At 44.4% G+C, this 14300-nt stretch overlaps 1 protein-coding gene across 1 annotated transcript in view; it reads left to right on the forward strand.

Annotated features, from left to right (window-relative positions):
* HMCN1 (hemicentin 1) overlaps positions 1-14300 on the forward strand; it is a 563772-nt gene that overhangs the window by 141456 nt on the left and 408016 nt on the right. The window contains exons 21-23 of the mRNA XM_088453882.1: positions 740-852; positions 4088-4247; positions 9356-9533. Of these exons, the coding sequence (XP_088310008.1) occupies positions 740-852; positions 4088-4247; positions 9356-9533 (451 nt within the window). The remainder of the gene's footprint in view (positions 1-739; positions 853-4087; positions 4248-9355; positions 9534-14300) is intronic.

Genomic DNA, 14300 nt, shown 5'->3' on the forward strand with positions numbered 1-14300 from the left:
AATAATTCAAATAATCATTTACAAAAGGTTTATCACATGGCAGTTGTACCTTTATTGTTTCCACAATAAAAAAGTGTGATTAATTGCAATGTTTTTCCTTACAAATTTGTTTTATTTTTACAAGGGACAACAATAAATAATAATAATAATAATAATAATAAGAAGAAGAAGAATATTAATAATTAAAGATGTGCGCGGATCCCTGTATTTTGGTTCTAATTCACCATTGTGTTTTGGTTTTGCTTTTAGCTAAACCACCCTCAAATGTTCTTGTTTGGATTTGGTTTTGGTTCGGTTATGGATTCCTTAAAAATCTATAAAATCATGTAATTTGGACCTGTTTACATGGATTCTAAACACCCAACTTTGGTTTTTAAATTTGAGTTCCGAACTGACTACAGAACCAAACCGGGACTCTGAACTGGGACTTCATTCGACTCAAAACTCCTTAATTCAGGTGTCTTCGTGTTTCAGGAAAACCGAACCGCACATCTCTAGTAATAATAATAATAATAATAATAATAATAATAATAATTACTTTTACAGCAAAATGTATGATGTCTGAAATGATTTTCACCAGAAACTATCTACACAGGCTTTACCTTGCCTTTGAAAAATCCAGAATTTTAATGTCTAAAATTCAAAATGTAACATTCTGCTAAAGAGGACATCTTACAAGTCTCCTGTCATGGCTTGTACTGTATGTGGTCTAGAAGTGATGTCTATCGTTTTGTTTCAGTTAGTCCTATTATTCAACATGGACCCCAAATTTTCAGTACAGTTGAAGGACATGCAGTATCTCTACCATGCAAAGCCAGTGGAGTACCTAAACCATCTATTATCTGGAGAAAGGTAACAATAATTAGGAATATTCTATTTGGGAATCTCTTGCAATCAGATTTTATGTTATACATGTGTGTGTTTTATACTATGGTGATCCCTATTTTATGCAGCCATTTTAGAACACAGGACATGGCATTGGAGATTATAGCAGTAAAGCATACTTGTCTACTCTTGCCCATACTCCTGGAATTTACAGCATAGGGCTGTATTCAATTAGCCATGAAAAGTGCATTTTGGAGAAAAGTTTTCTTTTCGATTTGCACTTTTCACCTGTTTCAAAGTATCTCCATATTCAATTCCCCAGAGTTTTTGCCTACGCGAAAACTCCATAGGCAAAAACAGGTGAAAAAGTTTCTCCAGCATAAGGCAGGAGAAAAGAAGTACAAAATCCATATTTTGGGGTGCAAATTAGGGATGTGCAGGCTCAGATAGGTTCGAGTTTGCACGTTGAGTTCGGATTTTTCCCTCCAAAAAAACGGAACTCAGAAAGAGGCAAAACGTCATCTTACATGGACGAACATCATCATTCCTGGACAAAAATCCAGGAATGATGATGTTCGTCCATGTAAGATGACGTTTTGCCTCTTTCTGAGTTCCGTTTTTTTGGAGGGAAAAATCCGAACTCAACGTGCAAACTCGAACCTATCCGAGCCTGCACATCCCTAGAGCAAATGTGGGGACTTGGTTCAGAACCCTTTGGATACCCCCCCCTAGTGACTAATAGGAAAAAAATAAACATAATTCACCGCAAAAAAGACGAGACGGGGAAAAAATGTAAAAAGTGTTGGACAATGGTAAAAAAAGTGGGAGGCCTGGTACTTTGGGGGGGCTATATGGTTGGGACAAGTGTTTTTGGGATTGCACAAGGCTGCAGCAGGTGTATTTTTGAGATTTTTTAAATCTTCATTTTAGAGGCATCAAAATATACTACAGGTAGTACCCATTTTCACGTACCCCAAATTTAACCTCAGTACTTATATTTCAGAAAAAACATTGCTTTCTACAATATTTCCACACATATGCAAATATGCATATAACAGCCCATTGCAACAAAATAACTTCACTAAATACCTTTATTAGGGCTACTACTTCTATTCTATATTGATTCCCAGGGTCACTGAAGCTTTTTATGGGGTACAGACTGATTTCTCCAAAAAATAGGTCCTTTTTGCTAGTTTCGCTTTAGAGAACATTCACCTATCCACATTTTTGTGTGATTTACAATTAAATTGGGCGAAAAGCAGGGACGCGTATGGAGAAAACATCACAGCAAAACAGGCGTATGAGGCGAATTCAATCCGCTTTTCGCCAGATGGCACTTTTCGCGGCTAATTGAATTCAGCCCATACTCCACAAGTCAAGGGAGTCTCCACAGACTCCTGGGAGAGCAGGTCACTCTCCTGCTTCCCAGTCACTTCCTAGTGAAATGTAATTGATGTCACAGCATTGCATCACGTGAAGCAAGGCCATCATTTTGCATACTGGTGCTTTTTCATGTGGCATGCATATACTGGACAGCTTTACATTGCAAATTAGAGTTTAGATAGATACAAACCTCCCAAATCTGTTAACACAGTGCAATGTCTGTTATAATGTGTTATTTGGTCAGTTTATTAAGAGCCATTTATCGGAAAACAACCTCAGATAAAAACCTGTCATGGTGATGAGTAAAAAGTAAAATCATACAGTAGTTAAAGCTTTCTCTTACTTGCGGGTTCAGACCAGAATGCACGGCCATTAAGCTGCATATGTACAAAGTGAAGATGTCCAGCCCATCAGGAAGGGATCAGTAGATTCATCTCTGGCCAGGCTTACCCCATAGAGGAAAACTGGATAAGACCATCTTCAGGCGTTAGCTACCAGCTACTGTAGAGAAACTTCATAAAGCTAATATTTTTGGAGCTTGTTAAATAGCCCTATAACAACTTCCCCACAGAAAACTAAGTGGATAGATGCTGTGTGCACTGTTGGTTACAAAGCAGTAGAGATATAGATCTTGCTTTATAACTTTGTTAATTAGGGCTGTAACTTAATTGTACCTTATATACTGTATGTGGAAACCACCATTTTCACATGTTTTATGGACAGAAATACTTTGATAAATAGGGCTCTTTGGCCCTCATTCAGAGCCGTACGCTCTGAGCAGAGCGCACGCTCTGAATGAGGGCCGCCCTCCATAATTCTGGAGCGTCCTCCTGGACGCTCGTATAGCTGTGGGTCACCACCCACAGCCTATACGAGCGTGCAGTTTGATGGCCACGATGGTCGTGACCATCGCGACCATCGAAACTGCGAGCCGGAGCCTGCGGTTGAGGTTTTCAACCGCAAGGCCCGGAGTGATTTTGGCTCTATCAGAGCCAAAATCACTCCCACTGACATCACTTGTGTTGTCTGTGGGCCGGCTTCTGACGGTAGGCGTTCCCTTGGGAACGCCCCCGTCTGGGAGGCACGCCCCCGGCACGCCCACCAAAGGGGGCGTGCTGTCAATCAACATCGACAGCACGCCCCCTTTGATCAGACACAACGAGTGAAGGACTTTCCTTCGCTCGTCGCGTCTGGCGCATGCGGATGACGGAGCTCCCGCCGTCGTGCGCATGCGCAGTGCACAACATCGACCCACTTGCGAGCGGACAGCCGCTTGCGAGTGGGTCTGAATCAGGCCCTTTGTCTTTTAGAAAATTATGCTGGCTCACTGTTTTGGGTTTGTTCTCCATAACATGTGATGTTTCTGAGTAGCATGACTTAATAGCATACTCGCCTACATTTAGAAGAGGAGGTCAAAAGAGCAAGTGCAGAGGTTGTGAAGAAGTGATATGGGTCACTACATTCGAGAGCAGCGCTATGATTAGGCAAAACCCCCCGATTGCTGGAGATAATCCAGTCAGCGGTAACTTGCTTTTGCATCCGGTAGCCAATCTATAAGGATGAAGTTAACAGAAAGACTAGTCTGAAAAAAATATTTAGTTGAAGCAATAAATCAAGGCTTACATTTTTAAAAATTAATGGGACTATTGCCTACAAATTATATTTATTTTTAGGGTGAGAGGAAAAGTCTATTATTTGATAAATATACCCTTATGTGTCTGATAGTTGCAAAAGTCAGTACTAAACGATACACTCAAATTTGCAGCGAATCACTCTTTTCTAAAATATTGCTTTTTATAATTGATTATTAGGAGATAATTATTTGTGACTTTGGATGATATTATTGGGTTTTGCAGTAAATACTTACTTTCCTTTATAGAAGGGAGAAACTATTGTTCAGAATAATGATTCTATAATCATTGAATTGGATGGAAGCCTGTTCCTATCTGCTCCAGGAGGGGAGGATTCTGGAGAATATTTGTGCAGTGCAGTAAATGCTGCAGGTTATGCAGCACGTAAAGTCCAACTAACAGTCTATGGTAAGCTGCTCATTTTGTTACTATATATTTTAGTAATATTTACATTTATTGTGATATAAATAAATAAAAAGAATGCAGTCATTTTTGCATACCATAGATGAAAACTTGCTGTTGACACACATTCTTGGGATTACATAAAAAAACCTTTGGTTAAGTGCTTCAAGATAATGGACCCTGGATACATCAAATAAAATAAAACTTGACGTAATGCAATACAGATAACAGAAGATTGTCTCAACAATACCCCTCGCAACAAGCCTATAGGTAGCGAATCTGTCAAAGTCTGGGATCTACATGTATCTCCAGCTGTCCAATCAGGAAGCTAAAAACAAAATATCACCAAAATAGATCTTCAAGCGCTCTAGAGTGACACTTCTTTAGAGATCAAGGGTTCTCCACATCAAGAGATTTTCCTCTTTCAACGGAGTGTTTAACCCAAAAAGAAAACACAAAAATACATATGGTAATATAATCAAAATAATTTATCCCCTTAAATCGTGTGTAATTCCAAATTCCTACCAGATTGTAGGTCTACACATAGGGTAGACATCAAACGCCTTTTATGGTATTAATAACCTTTCCGAGTTCCCATTTGCCAGGAATTGATGTCTTCTATCTCCAATTCCAATCCCATATATATAAATGGAAAATAAACCTCATATGGTATAATACTGGTTTATTAAACAGAAACAAGTAAATATACACACAAGGAAATATTTGGCCCCTCACCAGATGTAGTGGTCCACTTTTATACAAAGTAGACAAATAGGTATTTAGTAACAGTCCATCAGGCATCCCTGGATACCGTTCCCAAAGTCCTTGGTTTGGAGTCAAATTTTCCTCATCTAAGTCCTCTTTTTGTCCAATGCGTTTCGATATAATCTTTATCGTTCTCAAGTCATATTGAGGATACTAGCACTATGGGTTTTTAAACCCTTTTCAATCCCTCCCACTCGTTTCCTATTTCCAGACATGGATTTCCTATCTATTAGAAAGTCCCCTATGAATCCAGTTCTCCTATCCACTTCATGTTTTTCTCTCATCTATATGGCACATACGTTTCCCGCTTTTCTCAGGTTTCCAGTTACACTCTGGATGTGATCTATTTCTGTGTCTCAGTATTACAGATCCCCACGACAGGCACTCATTTGTTCCGGCTTTCACGCTGCTCAATAGGCACGTGTTTCCTGGTCTCTGTCTCCAGTTGGAGTCCATGCTGTTACAAGTTCAGCACTTCCGGTTTTGCCGGATGAATGGAGTTTTACATATAAATTTCTCCAATTCTTTCGAAATGTCCCAGGTTATGATAGCCGCCATTTTGGGATAGTCCAAACTCGAAATAATAACCATAAATGGTATACAATCGGGAAGCTAGCTGCCTTAATACCGGCAGCCGGCTTCCCAACTGTCATATCCCGGCGAGGGATGAATTGCCGGGCCTCTAGATGTAGATGCCTGACATGTCCCCAATGCCGGGAGACCGGCGCCCGGCATCCCGATCGAAGGGATGTCGGGTGCCGCGAGCGGACAGCTGCGGGGGAGAGGGTTAGGTTTAGGGCACCGGGGGGGACTTAGGGTTAGGCACCTCCCCGGGAGGGGTAGGGTTAGGCTAGGGGGAGGGATGGTTAGGGTTAGGCACCCCCAGGGGGGACTTAGGTTTAGGCAGTGGGGAAGGGGGGTTAAGGTTAGGCACTTAGAGGGGGGAGGTTAGGGTTAGGCACTTGGGGGGAAGGTTAGGGTTAGGCACCCCCGGGGGGAACTTAGGGTTAGACACCCCCCGGGGCACTTAGGTTTAGGCAGCGGGGAAGGGGGGAGTTAGGGTTAGGCACTTAGAGGGGGGATTAGTGTTAGGCATAATGGTTGAGAATAATAAGTGGGTGTTGCCATGCTGCTGGGAATGGTTGAGAATAATGAGTGGGTGAGGGCATGCTGCTGGGAATGGGTGAGAATAATGAGTGGGTGTGGCCATGCTGCAGGGAATGTGTGAGAATAATAAGTGGGTGCAAGCATGCTGCTGGGAATGGTGAGAATAATGAGTGGGTGCAGGCATGCTGCTGGGAATGGGTGATAATAATGAGTGGGTGTGGGCATGCTGCTGGGAATGGGTGATAACAATGAGTGGGTGTAGCCATGCTGCAGGGAATGGGTGCGAATAGTAAGTGGGTGCAGGCATGCTGCTGGGAATGGGTGAGAATAATGAGTGGGTGTTGGCATGCTGCTGGGAATGGTTGAGAATAATGAGTGGGTGTGGCCATGCTGCAGGGAATGGGTGATAATAATGAGTGGGTGTGGGCATGCTGCTGGGAATGGGTGAGAATAATGAGTGGGTGAGGGCATGCTGCTGGGAATGGGTGAGAATAATGAGTGGGTGAGGGCATGCTGCTGGGAATGGTTGAGAATAATGAGTGGGTGTGGCCATGCTGCAGGGAATGGGTGAGAGTAATGAGTGGGTGAGGGCATGCTGCTGGGAATGGGTGATAATAATGAGTGGGTGAGGCCATGCTGCTGGAAAAACAAAACTTCTTCCACAGGGAACTGTAAAAATGTAAATAGAAATTGTTTTATTAAAGGTGGTGATGGTCTTAGGTGTATTCTGTAGGCAAATTCTCAAAGTATATAGTATTATAGAGATTAAAGAGTGTAGCTAAGAGTTGACATTAGGACACTAGCCGCAGTGTTCTAGTGTAATTAGTATCGTGGGAGTAGACAGGGTATAATGAAGAGGTGAGTTGACAATATTGCTAATAAGTATTTAAAAATGTAAAGACTGTGGGAGAGCCTAAAGGGAAAGGTAAAATATTCAGTAGGAGAAGTGCAGCACAGAAAGAGGGGATAGATGCAGATCTTAGAACTAAAGTGTGTTGTGATTAGCTTTGAGATGTATGAATAGGTGCTATTGTTGGGGGACCAGTAAGTTGTGGTGAATAGGTTATGATAGGCAGTGGCATAACTTAGGGGTGCGGACCACACTGGGTGTCGCCCTCCAAAGGGGTGACACCAAAATGCTGTCTCCTCCTCCGTGGCAGCGTACTGAGGGCCTGATTCAGACCCGCTCGCGAGCGCTCGCAAGCGGGTCGATGGTGTCCTAGTGTGCATGCTCGAGACCTGGGGAGCTCCGTCGTGCGCATGCGCGAGACCCGGGGAGCGACGGGTAAGCCGTCGCTCCAGGTCTCGCACCAAAGGGGGCGTGCTGTCGATGTTGATTGACAGCACGCCCCCTTTGGTGGGCGTGCTGGGGGCATGGCTGCCAGACGGAGGCGTTCCCATGGGAACGCCTACCGTCTGGGTCCGGCCCCACTGACATCACTAGTGATGTCAGTGGGAGTGATTATGGCTCTGATAGAGCCAAAATCACTCCAGGGCTTGCGGTCACCGAGACCCTACTGCAGGGTCTCGTCGCAAGCCCGATGGTCGCGATGGTCTTGACCATCGCGACCATCATCATGGACGCTTGCATAAGCTGTGGGTGGTAACCCACAGCTATTCGAGCATCCAAGAGGCTGCTCCATTTTTAGGTAGGAGGGCCCTGATTCAGAGCGAGCGCTCTGGTCAGAGCGTCCGGCTCTGAATCAGGCCCTGAGCGCTGAACACTAACATCACAGTGCAGTGACTGACTCCAGTCACTGAGGAGGGGTTGGCAGTGCAAGGAGTCCCTGGGGGCAACCCGGCATCTCCAGGAGTGCTGGGCATACCTCCAGATTTCATTTAGAAGGAAAGAGCAATTGGTCCAAAAGACTGGCAGTTTACATGTATGCATTCTATATAATATTTGTTATTACTATGTGTGGATATCAGAGCACATGATGAGTCATTTACAGCATTCACAACAAAGGAGAGTTGCTATAGTGATTTATCCACTGTACTGTATATTCATAGCTTAAGTCTGGATCAATATATATACATACTGTCAATTTATACAGGGCCAAAACTAGTAATTTGGCGCCCCCTCCCCCTGGTAATTCCTCTGCAGCAGGGCCCCCATAGTAATGCCCCTTCAGTAGTGCACCTATAGTAATGCCCGGTGAGGTAATGCCCCTGTACTAGTGGCCATATGGTAATGTTCCCATAGTAATGCCCCTGTAGTGCCCATATAGTAATGCCCCTGTAGTGCCCAAATAGTAATGCCCCTGTAGTCCCCATATAGTAATGCCCTCTAGTAATACCCCTGTAGTGCCCATGTAGTAATACCCCTAGTAATGCCCCTTTAGTGCCCATTTAGTAATGCCCCTGTAGTGCCCCCTAGTAATGCCCCTGTAGAGCCTTCTGGTAATGCCCATGTAGTAATACCCCTAGTAATGCCCCTGTAGTGCCCATTTAGTAATGCCCCTGTAGTGCCCCCTAGTAATGCCCCTGTAGAGCCTCCTGGTAATGCCCCTGTAGTAATACCCCTAGTTATGCCCCTGTAGTGCCCATTTAGTAATGCCCCTGTAGTGCCCATGTACAGCCCTCTGCTAATGCCTCTGTAGAGCCCCCTGGTAATTCCCCTGTAGTGCCCCCTTGTACTGCCCTGTAGAGCTGGTAATGCCCCTGTAATGCCCCCTGATAATGCCCATATAGAGCCCCCTAATAATGCCCCTGTAGTGCACCCTGGTAATGCCCCCATAGTGCTCACTGGTAATGCCCCCATAGTGCCCCCTGATAATGCCCCTGTAGTGTTCCCTGGTAATGCTTCTGTAGTCCTCATGGTAATGCCCCCGTAGTGCCGCTTACACACACAAAAAAATAAATACTTACCTTAAACCCCGCTCCTGTGACCGCCGCCGTTGGGTCTGCCCAGCTGCTCCTCGGAACTATGGGAGAGACGTCATTACATCTCTCCCATAGTGCCTGTGGGGAGAGCCGGAAGTAGGATTTCAGAAGAGAACTCCAGCCTCCGGCTAGCGCGGCGCTGCAGAGAAGAGCCGGGCGCCCGTTGGTAATAAAATCTCAGCGGGCACCCGCCTTAGAGTCTCCCTGCGGCACCGGGCTGGAGGTCACTGACGCCGGGTGCAGCGGCGCACCCGGTGCACGTGCATCTCAAGCCCCCCCCTTGTTGCGGCCCTGATATATGTACTGTAATATAGTTATTGGATGCTATTAATACAATATACATAAATATTTTTTTTCAGTTAAACCCAGAATATTGAATCCACAATCAGTAAACCAAGAAGGAAGTTCTAAAAGTCATATAGAAATATCAGTGAAAGTAGGTGATGATGTGACACTACCATGTGAGGTAAAGAGTATGCCACCTCCATTCATTACATGGGCAAAGGAGAAACAGCTCATTTCTCCATTTTCTCAGAGGTACAGTAACATCTTCCCAGCTCTTGCTGCATGTACTAATATGTATTACTTGTATTTCATTGCTCTTCCTGTTACCTAAACACAGCAGATAAAGGGGCTTATTTAATAGGGTGCGCAGTGGCATCACTAGGAGGGTGCGTGTCGCACCTGGGTGTCACCCGCCGATGGGTGACACCAAAGTGGCTACTCCTCCTCAGTGACAGGAGCTGGGTCCTGCACTGTAGCATTACGTGCAGCACTTGGCTCCTGACACAGTGGGGGATCCGGCACTGTACACAGAGTGGTCCCCAGAGGCAGTCCACACCTCCGGGACCCCAGGAGGGATTACAACGGGGGTTAGGGCCACAAGACCACACCCCTTCAGCAAGGCCACACCCCATACCCTTGAGACCACGCCCCCTTTTCCGCCCTCCCCACACCAAGTGTGACCGCAGGGAGGGATGCCACTGAGGATGAGAGCTAATGCTGCTGAGGGAGTTCATGCGAGTGTTCCTGTATTTTTAAAGCAGAAATCATTTTAAAGGCAAAGCCAAGCTGGTTTTATCTTTAAAATGATTGGCGCTTTAAATATACATGAATAATCACATGAATCCTGCAGCAGCGCCAGCTCGCACCCTATTACATAAAACCCATAGACTTTTTGTTAATAAACAATAAGTCGCATTGAGATTGCAGCCTAGTTATTCAGAAGGAATTACTGGCGTCACTGTAGCAGTAAGTGACCAATATTCATATGGCACTCCTCCTAGAAATTTATATCTATGGGTAAATTTATTAAAGTGAGAGTTTTTAGAAGTGAGTTAAAGATGTTGCCCATAGCAGCCAATCAGATTCTACTTAACATTTAACTAGCACCTTCTTGAAGATAATAGCTAGAATCTGATTGGTTGCTTCATGGCAACATCTCTTCTAGAACTCACTTCTAAAAACTCTCCTTTTAGTAATTTACCCCTTGTTATCTATTGCTTATATAGCGTCACCATATTCCATTGTGCTACACAATTGGGGTCAAACAGTAATAAAACAAGACTGGCTAATAACAGAGAGACAGAGAGGTAAGTGGGCCCTGCTCACATTCTATAGGTAAATATGGTGCATTGTCATTAATATTGGTTTAGCTTCAAATAAATGTATGGCTGCTTCATCTGTGTAGATATGCGGTGACTTTTAGAAGCGCTACTGAACCATTGTAGTCTATGGCCCTCATTCAGAGCCACTCGCAAACAGCAGTACGCTCGTTGCGTTCCGATGTTGACTAACCGCGCATGCGTCGGTGTAACACTGCGCATGTGCGTACGGCAGATTGCGAGTTTTTTTGGTCTCGTTTGTCAAATAGCGTACAGGAAGTGACATGTCAAATGTGATTGACAGAACAGGGCGTTTTTGGGTGTTGACGGGGGTGGAGATGGAAAAACGCAGGCGTGGCGAGGCGTTTTTGGGGCGTACATACATTAGCAGATGCGAGCGTAAAATGTGTTCGGACCGACTCATACGTCACTGGATGATCCTCTTTCCCTTCAAAATGCTCGCACAGCTTAGGGTCTGGATTACTCGACCACATTGGCGATGGCCTTCTCCTCCGTCCTGGGACTCCACGATGTTGTTGCGATTAATCGCGGGTGGTCAGAAAAGCAATTAGTGTTGGATTGAAAACCGGCTTGGTATGTGTTTTGAAATCAGTTTTTGGGGATAGCACAAAAGCGTACGCAGGTGGAAATCATAGCTGCTAATGTCAGGATGACACAATCAATTTGTGTACATTTGTGGGGGTTTATTTTGGCCTCAATTTGGTGGTTAGGGCCTATTGTAACAATAATGTCATCATGTTTTAATTTTCTCACCTTTTTATTTTTGCCTGTTGAATTTGCCTCGTTATGTGATTTTTTAAACGTTCCTTAAAGAGCCCTTTTTTTAAAAAAATTTTTATTTTTTTTTCCAAGTTTTTGCCTTTTGGGCCAGGATTAAATGTAACCCATTTGTACAATAATGTCACAATACAATGTCAGATTTTTGGCGTAAATTTATTGGTCAAACCAAAACTAAAATAATAAAAAATTTGGGGACATCTTTTTTTGGCAAAGATCATTTCCAAAATCAAACAAATTGGCCCAACATAACTGTAGACATAAACGTACAACAAAAAATTAAAAACATTTCACAAGAAAGGAGAGGGAAGTTTTGACCAGAAAGGAATATGAGCCAAGCACAGAAGGAGTGTGGGAAAAGTCGCCATTGCTGTCACCGTTTTTTCACCCGTTTGGATGGGGGAGGGTGGGCGCCAGACCGGGTCCGGGATGTCATCGGGCTGGCCTGTCCAGAGGCAGATGTTGTGGCCTCTGGACTAGGCACAGGGCTAGGCACATTTGGAGGATTGGCTGATGTTGTGCCAGAGGTGGAGGATCCTGATGTTCCGGCAGGAAGGGAGGTCGGCTCCACCATGTGCTGGCGAACGAGCTGCTCCAGGGCATTGGCGATGCGGATGTTGGCCCTGGTGTTTTCCGCCAGGGCCTGACCAATGGTCACGTTGGCCGCAGCATTTTGCTCCAGGGCCTCAGCCACCCGTAGCAGACTGGCGTCCATCCTCTGCAGAATCTCCGTATGGAAATCCGATTTGAAATTGAGTTCTGTGAGGAGGGCCACTGCCTGCGAGGGGGATTGCCCTGGACTGGCTTCTGCAGGGTCCTCAGCCGGATGTACTGGTTCCTCCCCTGCAGAGCCAGCAGAAATTCGGCGGCCAAGGCTCCCCTCTGGAGCAGACTCATCCGCCTGTGTCTCTGTTAGGAAAAATGAGAAAAGACTCACATTAGAATCTACATATTGGCCCACTAACATTTCAGAGTTGGTAACATCAAAAGATTTACCTGGGACAACATGAGGAGCCGCAAAGTCTGGCATGTCCGTATCCATGTTGGACACGCCAAACACCTCCACAGGCTGCACACACCCCTGTGCCAGCTCTTCTAAATCCGTCAACTCCAATGACACAGGGGTGGGACCCCCACCTGTCCCCCTTGCATGCCTAGCCCTGTCCGCGAGTTTTTGCTTTAGGCGATATTTGAAGTCGACCCATCTGTGGGAAAAAATGGAAGCCATTATCCTTTTGTTTAAAATGGTGTTTGTTTTTATGGGGGGCAAGTGTTTACTTACCGCCGTTTGACATCCCGGGCTAGACGGACATAATCACCCACCCTATTGACAGCAACGGTTACCTCATCCCACATTCTCCCCTTCTGGCTTTGGCTCATATTCCTGTCTGCCTGTGGCAGGATGTCCACACACTTCTGAATCAAAACCTCCATCTCCTTTCTTGTGAAATGTGGCTGCCTTTTTTTTTTGCCAGCTTTGGCCGGAATACTGGGCCCAGCAGCCTCTTCCATGTCAGCCTCCTCACCTATTTGTGTAAATATTCAGATTTCTCAAATTCACAACTTGCCCAATCTTATGTTTCAAATTAATCATTGATACAAAATGCATGAAAGACTTACCGCCTGACTCTTGGCCATTGTTTCCCTGGTCTGTAGCCATGTCTGAGGTCCAAACAAGAAAAACACCAGAATTTAAATGTGTTTTGGTGACGTATTTATACATGCGTCCTTATTTTGCGGCCGCATCATTGATTGTGCGTTCCTATGTTCCCTCCTTAATTTGTGCGGGAAACGAAACACTATTTATGGCTTGGTGTGTCTCTCGAGTCGAGGTGGCGTTTTTGGATTGTTGGAGGTTACCTTGGTTGGAGTTTCTTGTTTGCGGATAAAGGAGTTGGCGTTTGGAGTTTTTTTTGTTTGCTAGATTTGCGTTTTTATTTTCCGTTCTCTTTTTTGGTATATTTTTTTATGGCCTCGTTTCTTGATTTGGTAAGTTTTGTGAAGTCTAACTTTGGTTCAATTGGTGTCTCATTGTGTTTCTTCTTGTTTTTAATGTTTGGATCCATAATTTCATATCTTTTAGCCTTTTTTTAATTTCTGACCCAAAGACCTTTTGATTTGGAATCTTATATATTTGCTCAAGGTAAGTCCATTTTTTATCTTGTATTTGCGAACTAATTAGCGCATTTTTACTACTTACTATTGTGACTTGTATTTGCGAACTAATTAGCGCATTTTTCTCAGTTTGTTTATTAACTTGTATTTGCAAACTAATTAGCGCATTTTTAAATGCTTATTAATCCTGTTAAATTTTTGGTGGTTGCCCATTGGCTTTTTTGGCTTACATTTCAACCCATTTTGATGTACTGTGTGCAATGTCGTTTTGCTCTTTGGCCAAATGTGTGTTTCGCATATTTTAAGTTTTGTCTATCACAAAATTTAGAAACATAAATGCACACAATAAAATTTATCAAATTAGTTTTTGGATTAATTTCAGTTTGGCCGTATCATGACAATACCCCGGCATGTAAGCAGCAATGGATGGTATCATCAAGCTAAGTTGTTCTTAATTTTCTTTTGGGGTGGGTCCAAAGCCTTACATTCCAATCTTGCCATTTCAGGTTGATCTTGGGCGGATTGTTCTGGCCATGCTCCCGGAAGCCGACCAACCTCAATCTCGTCCCAGGCGTAGGCATCGTAGGTGTGCAAGGCCCCAGATATTTCGAACACGTGTCACCCTTTTTGGAATGCCCAATGATGAGGTTTTAAGACGCTACCGTCTTCCTCCCAAAATCATCATAGACACTCTCTCATTAATAGAGAGTGATCTTGAGCGGCAAATTGACAGTCCAACAGCAATACCACCACTTACGCAATTTATGGCGGTGTTACATTTCTGTGC

Source organism: Taudactylus pleione, unplaced genomic scaffold, assembly GCF_031769625.1.
Source record: "Taudactylus pleione unplaced genomic scaffold, aTauple2 ptg000602l, whole genome shotgun sequence".
NCBI lineage: Eukaryota > Metazoa > Chordata > Amphibia > Anura > Myobatrachidae > Taudactylus > Taudactylus pleione.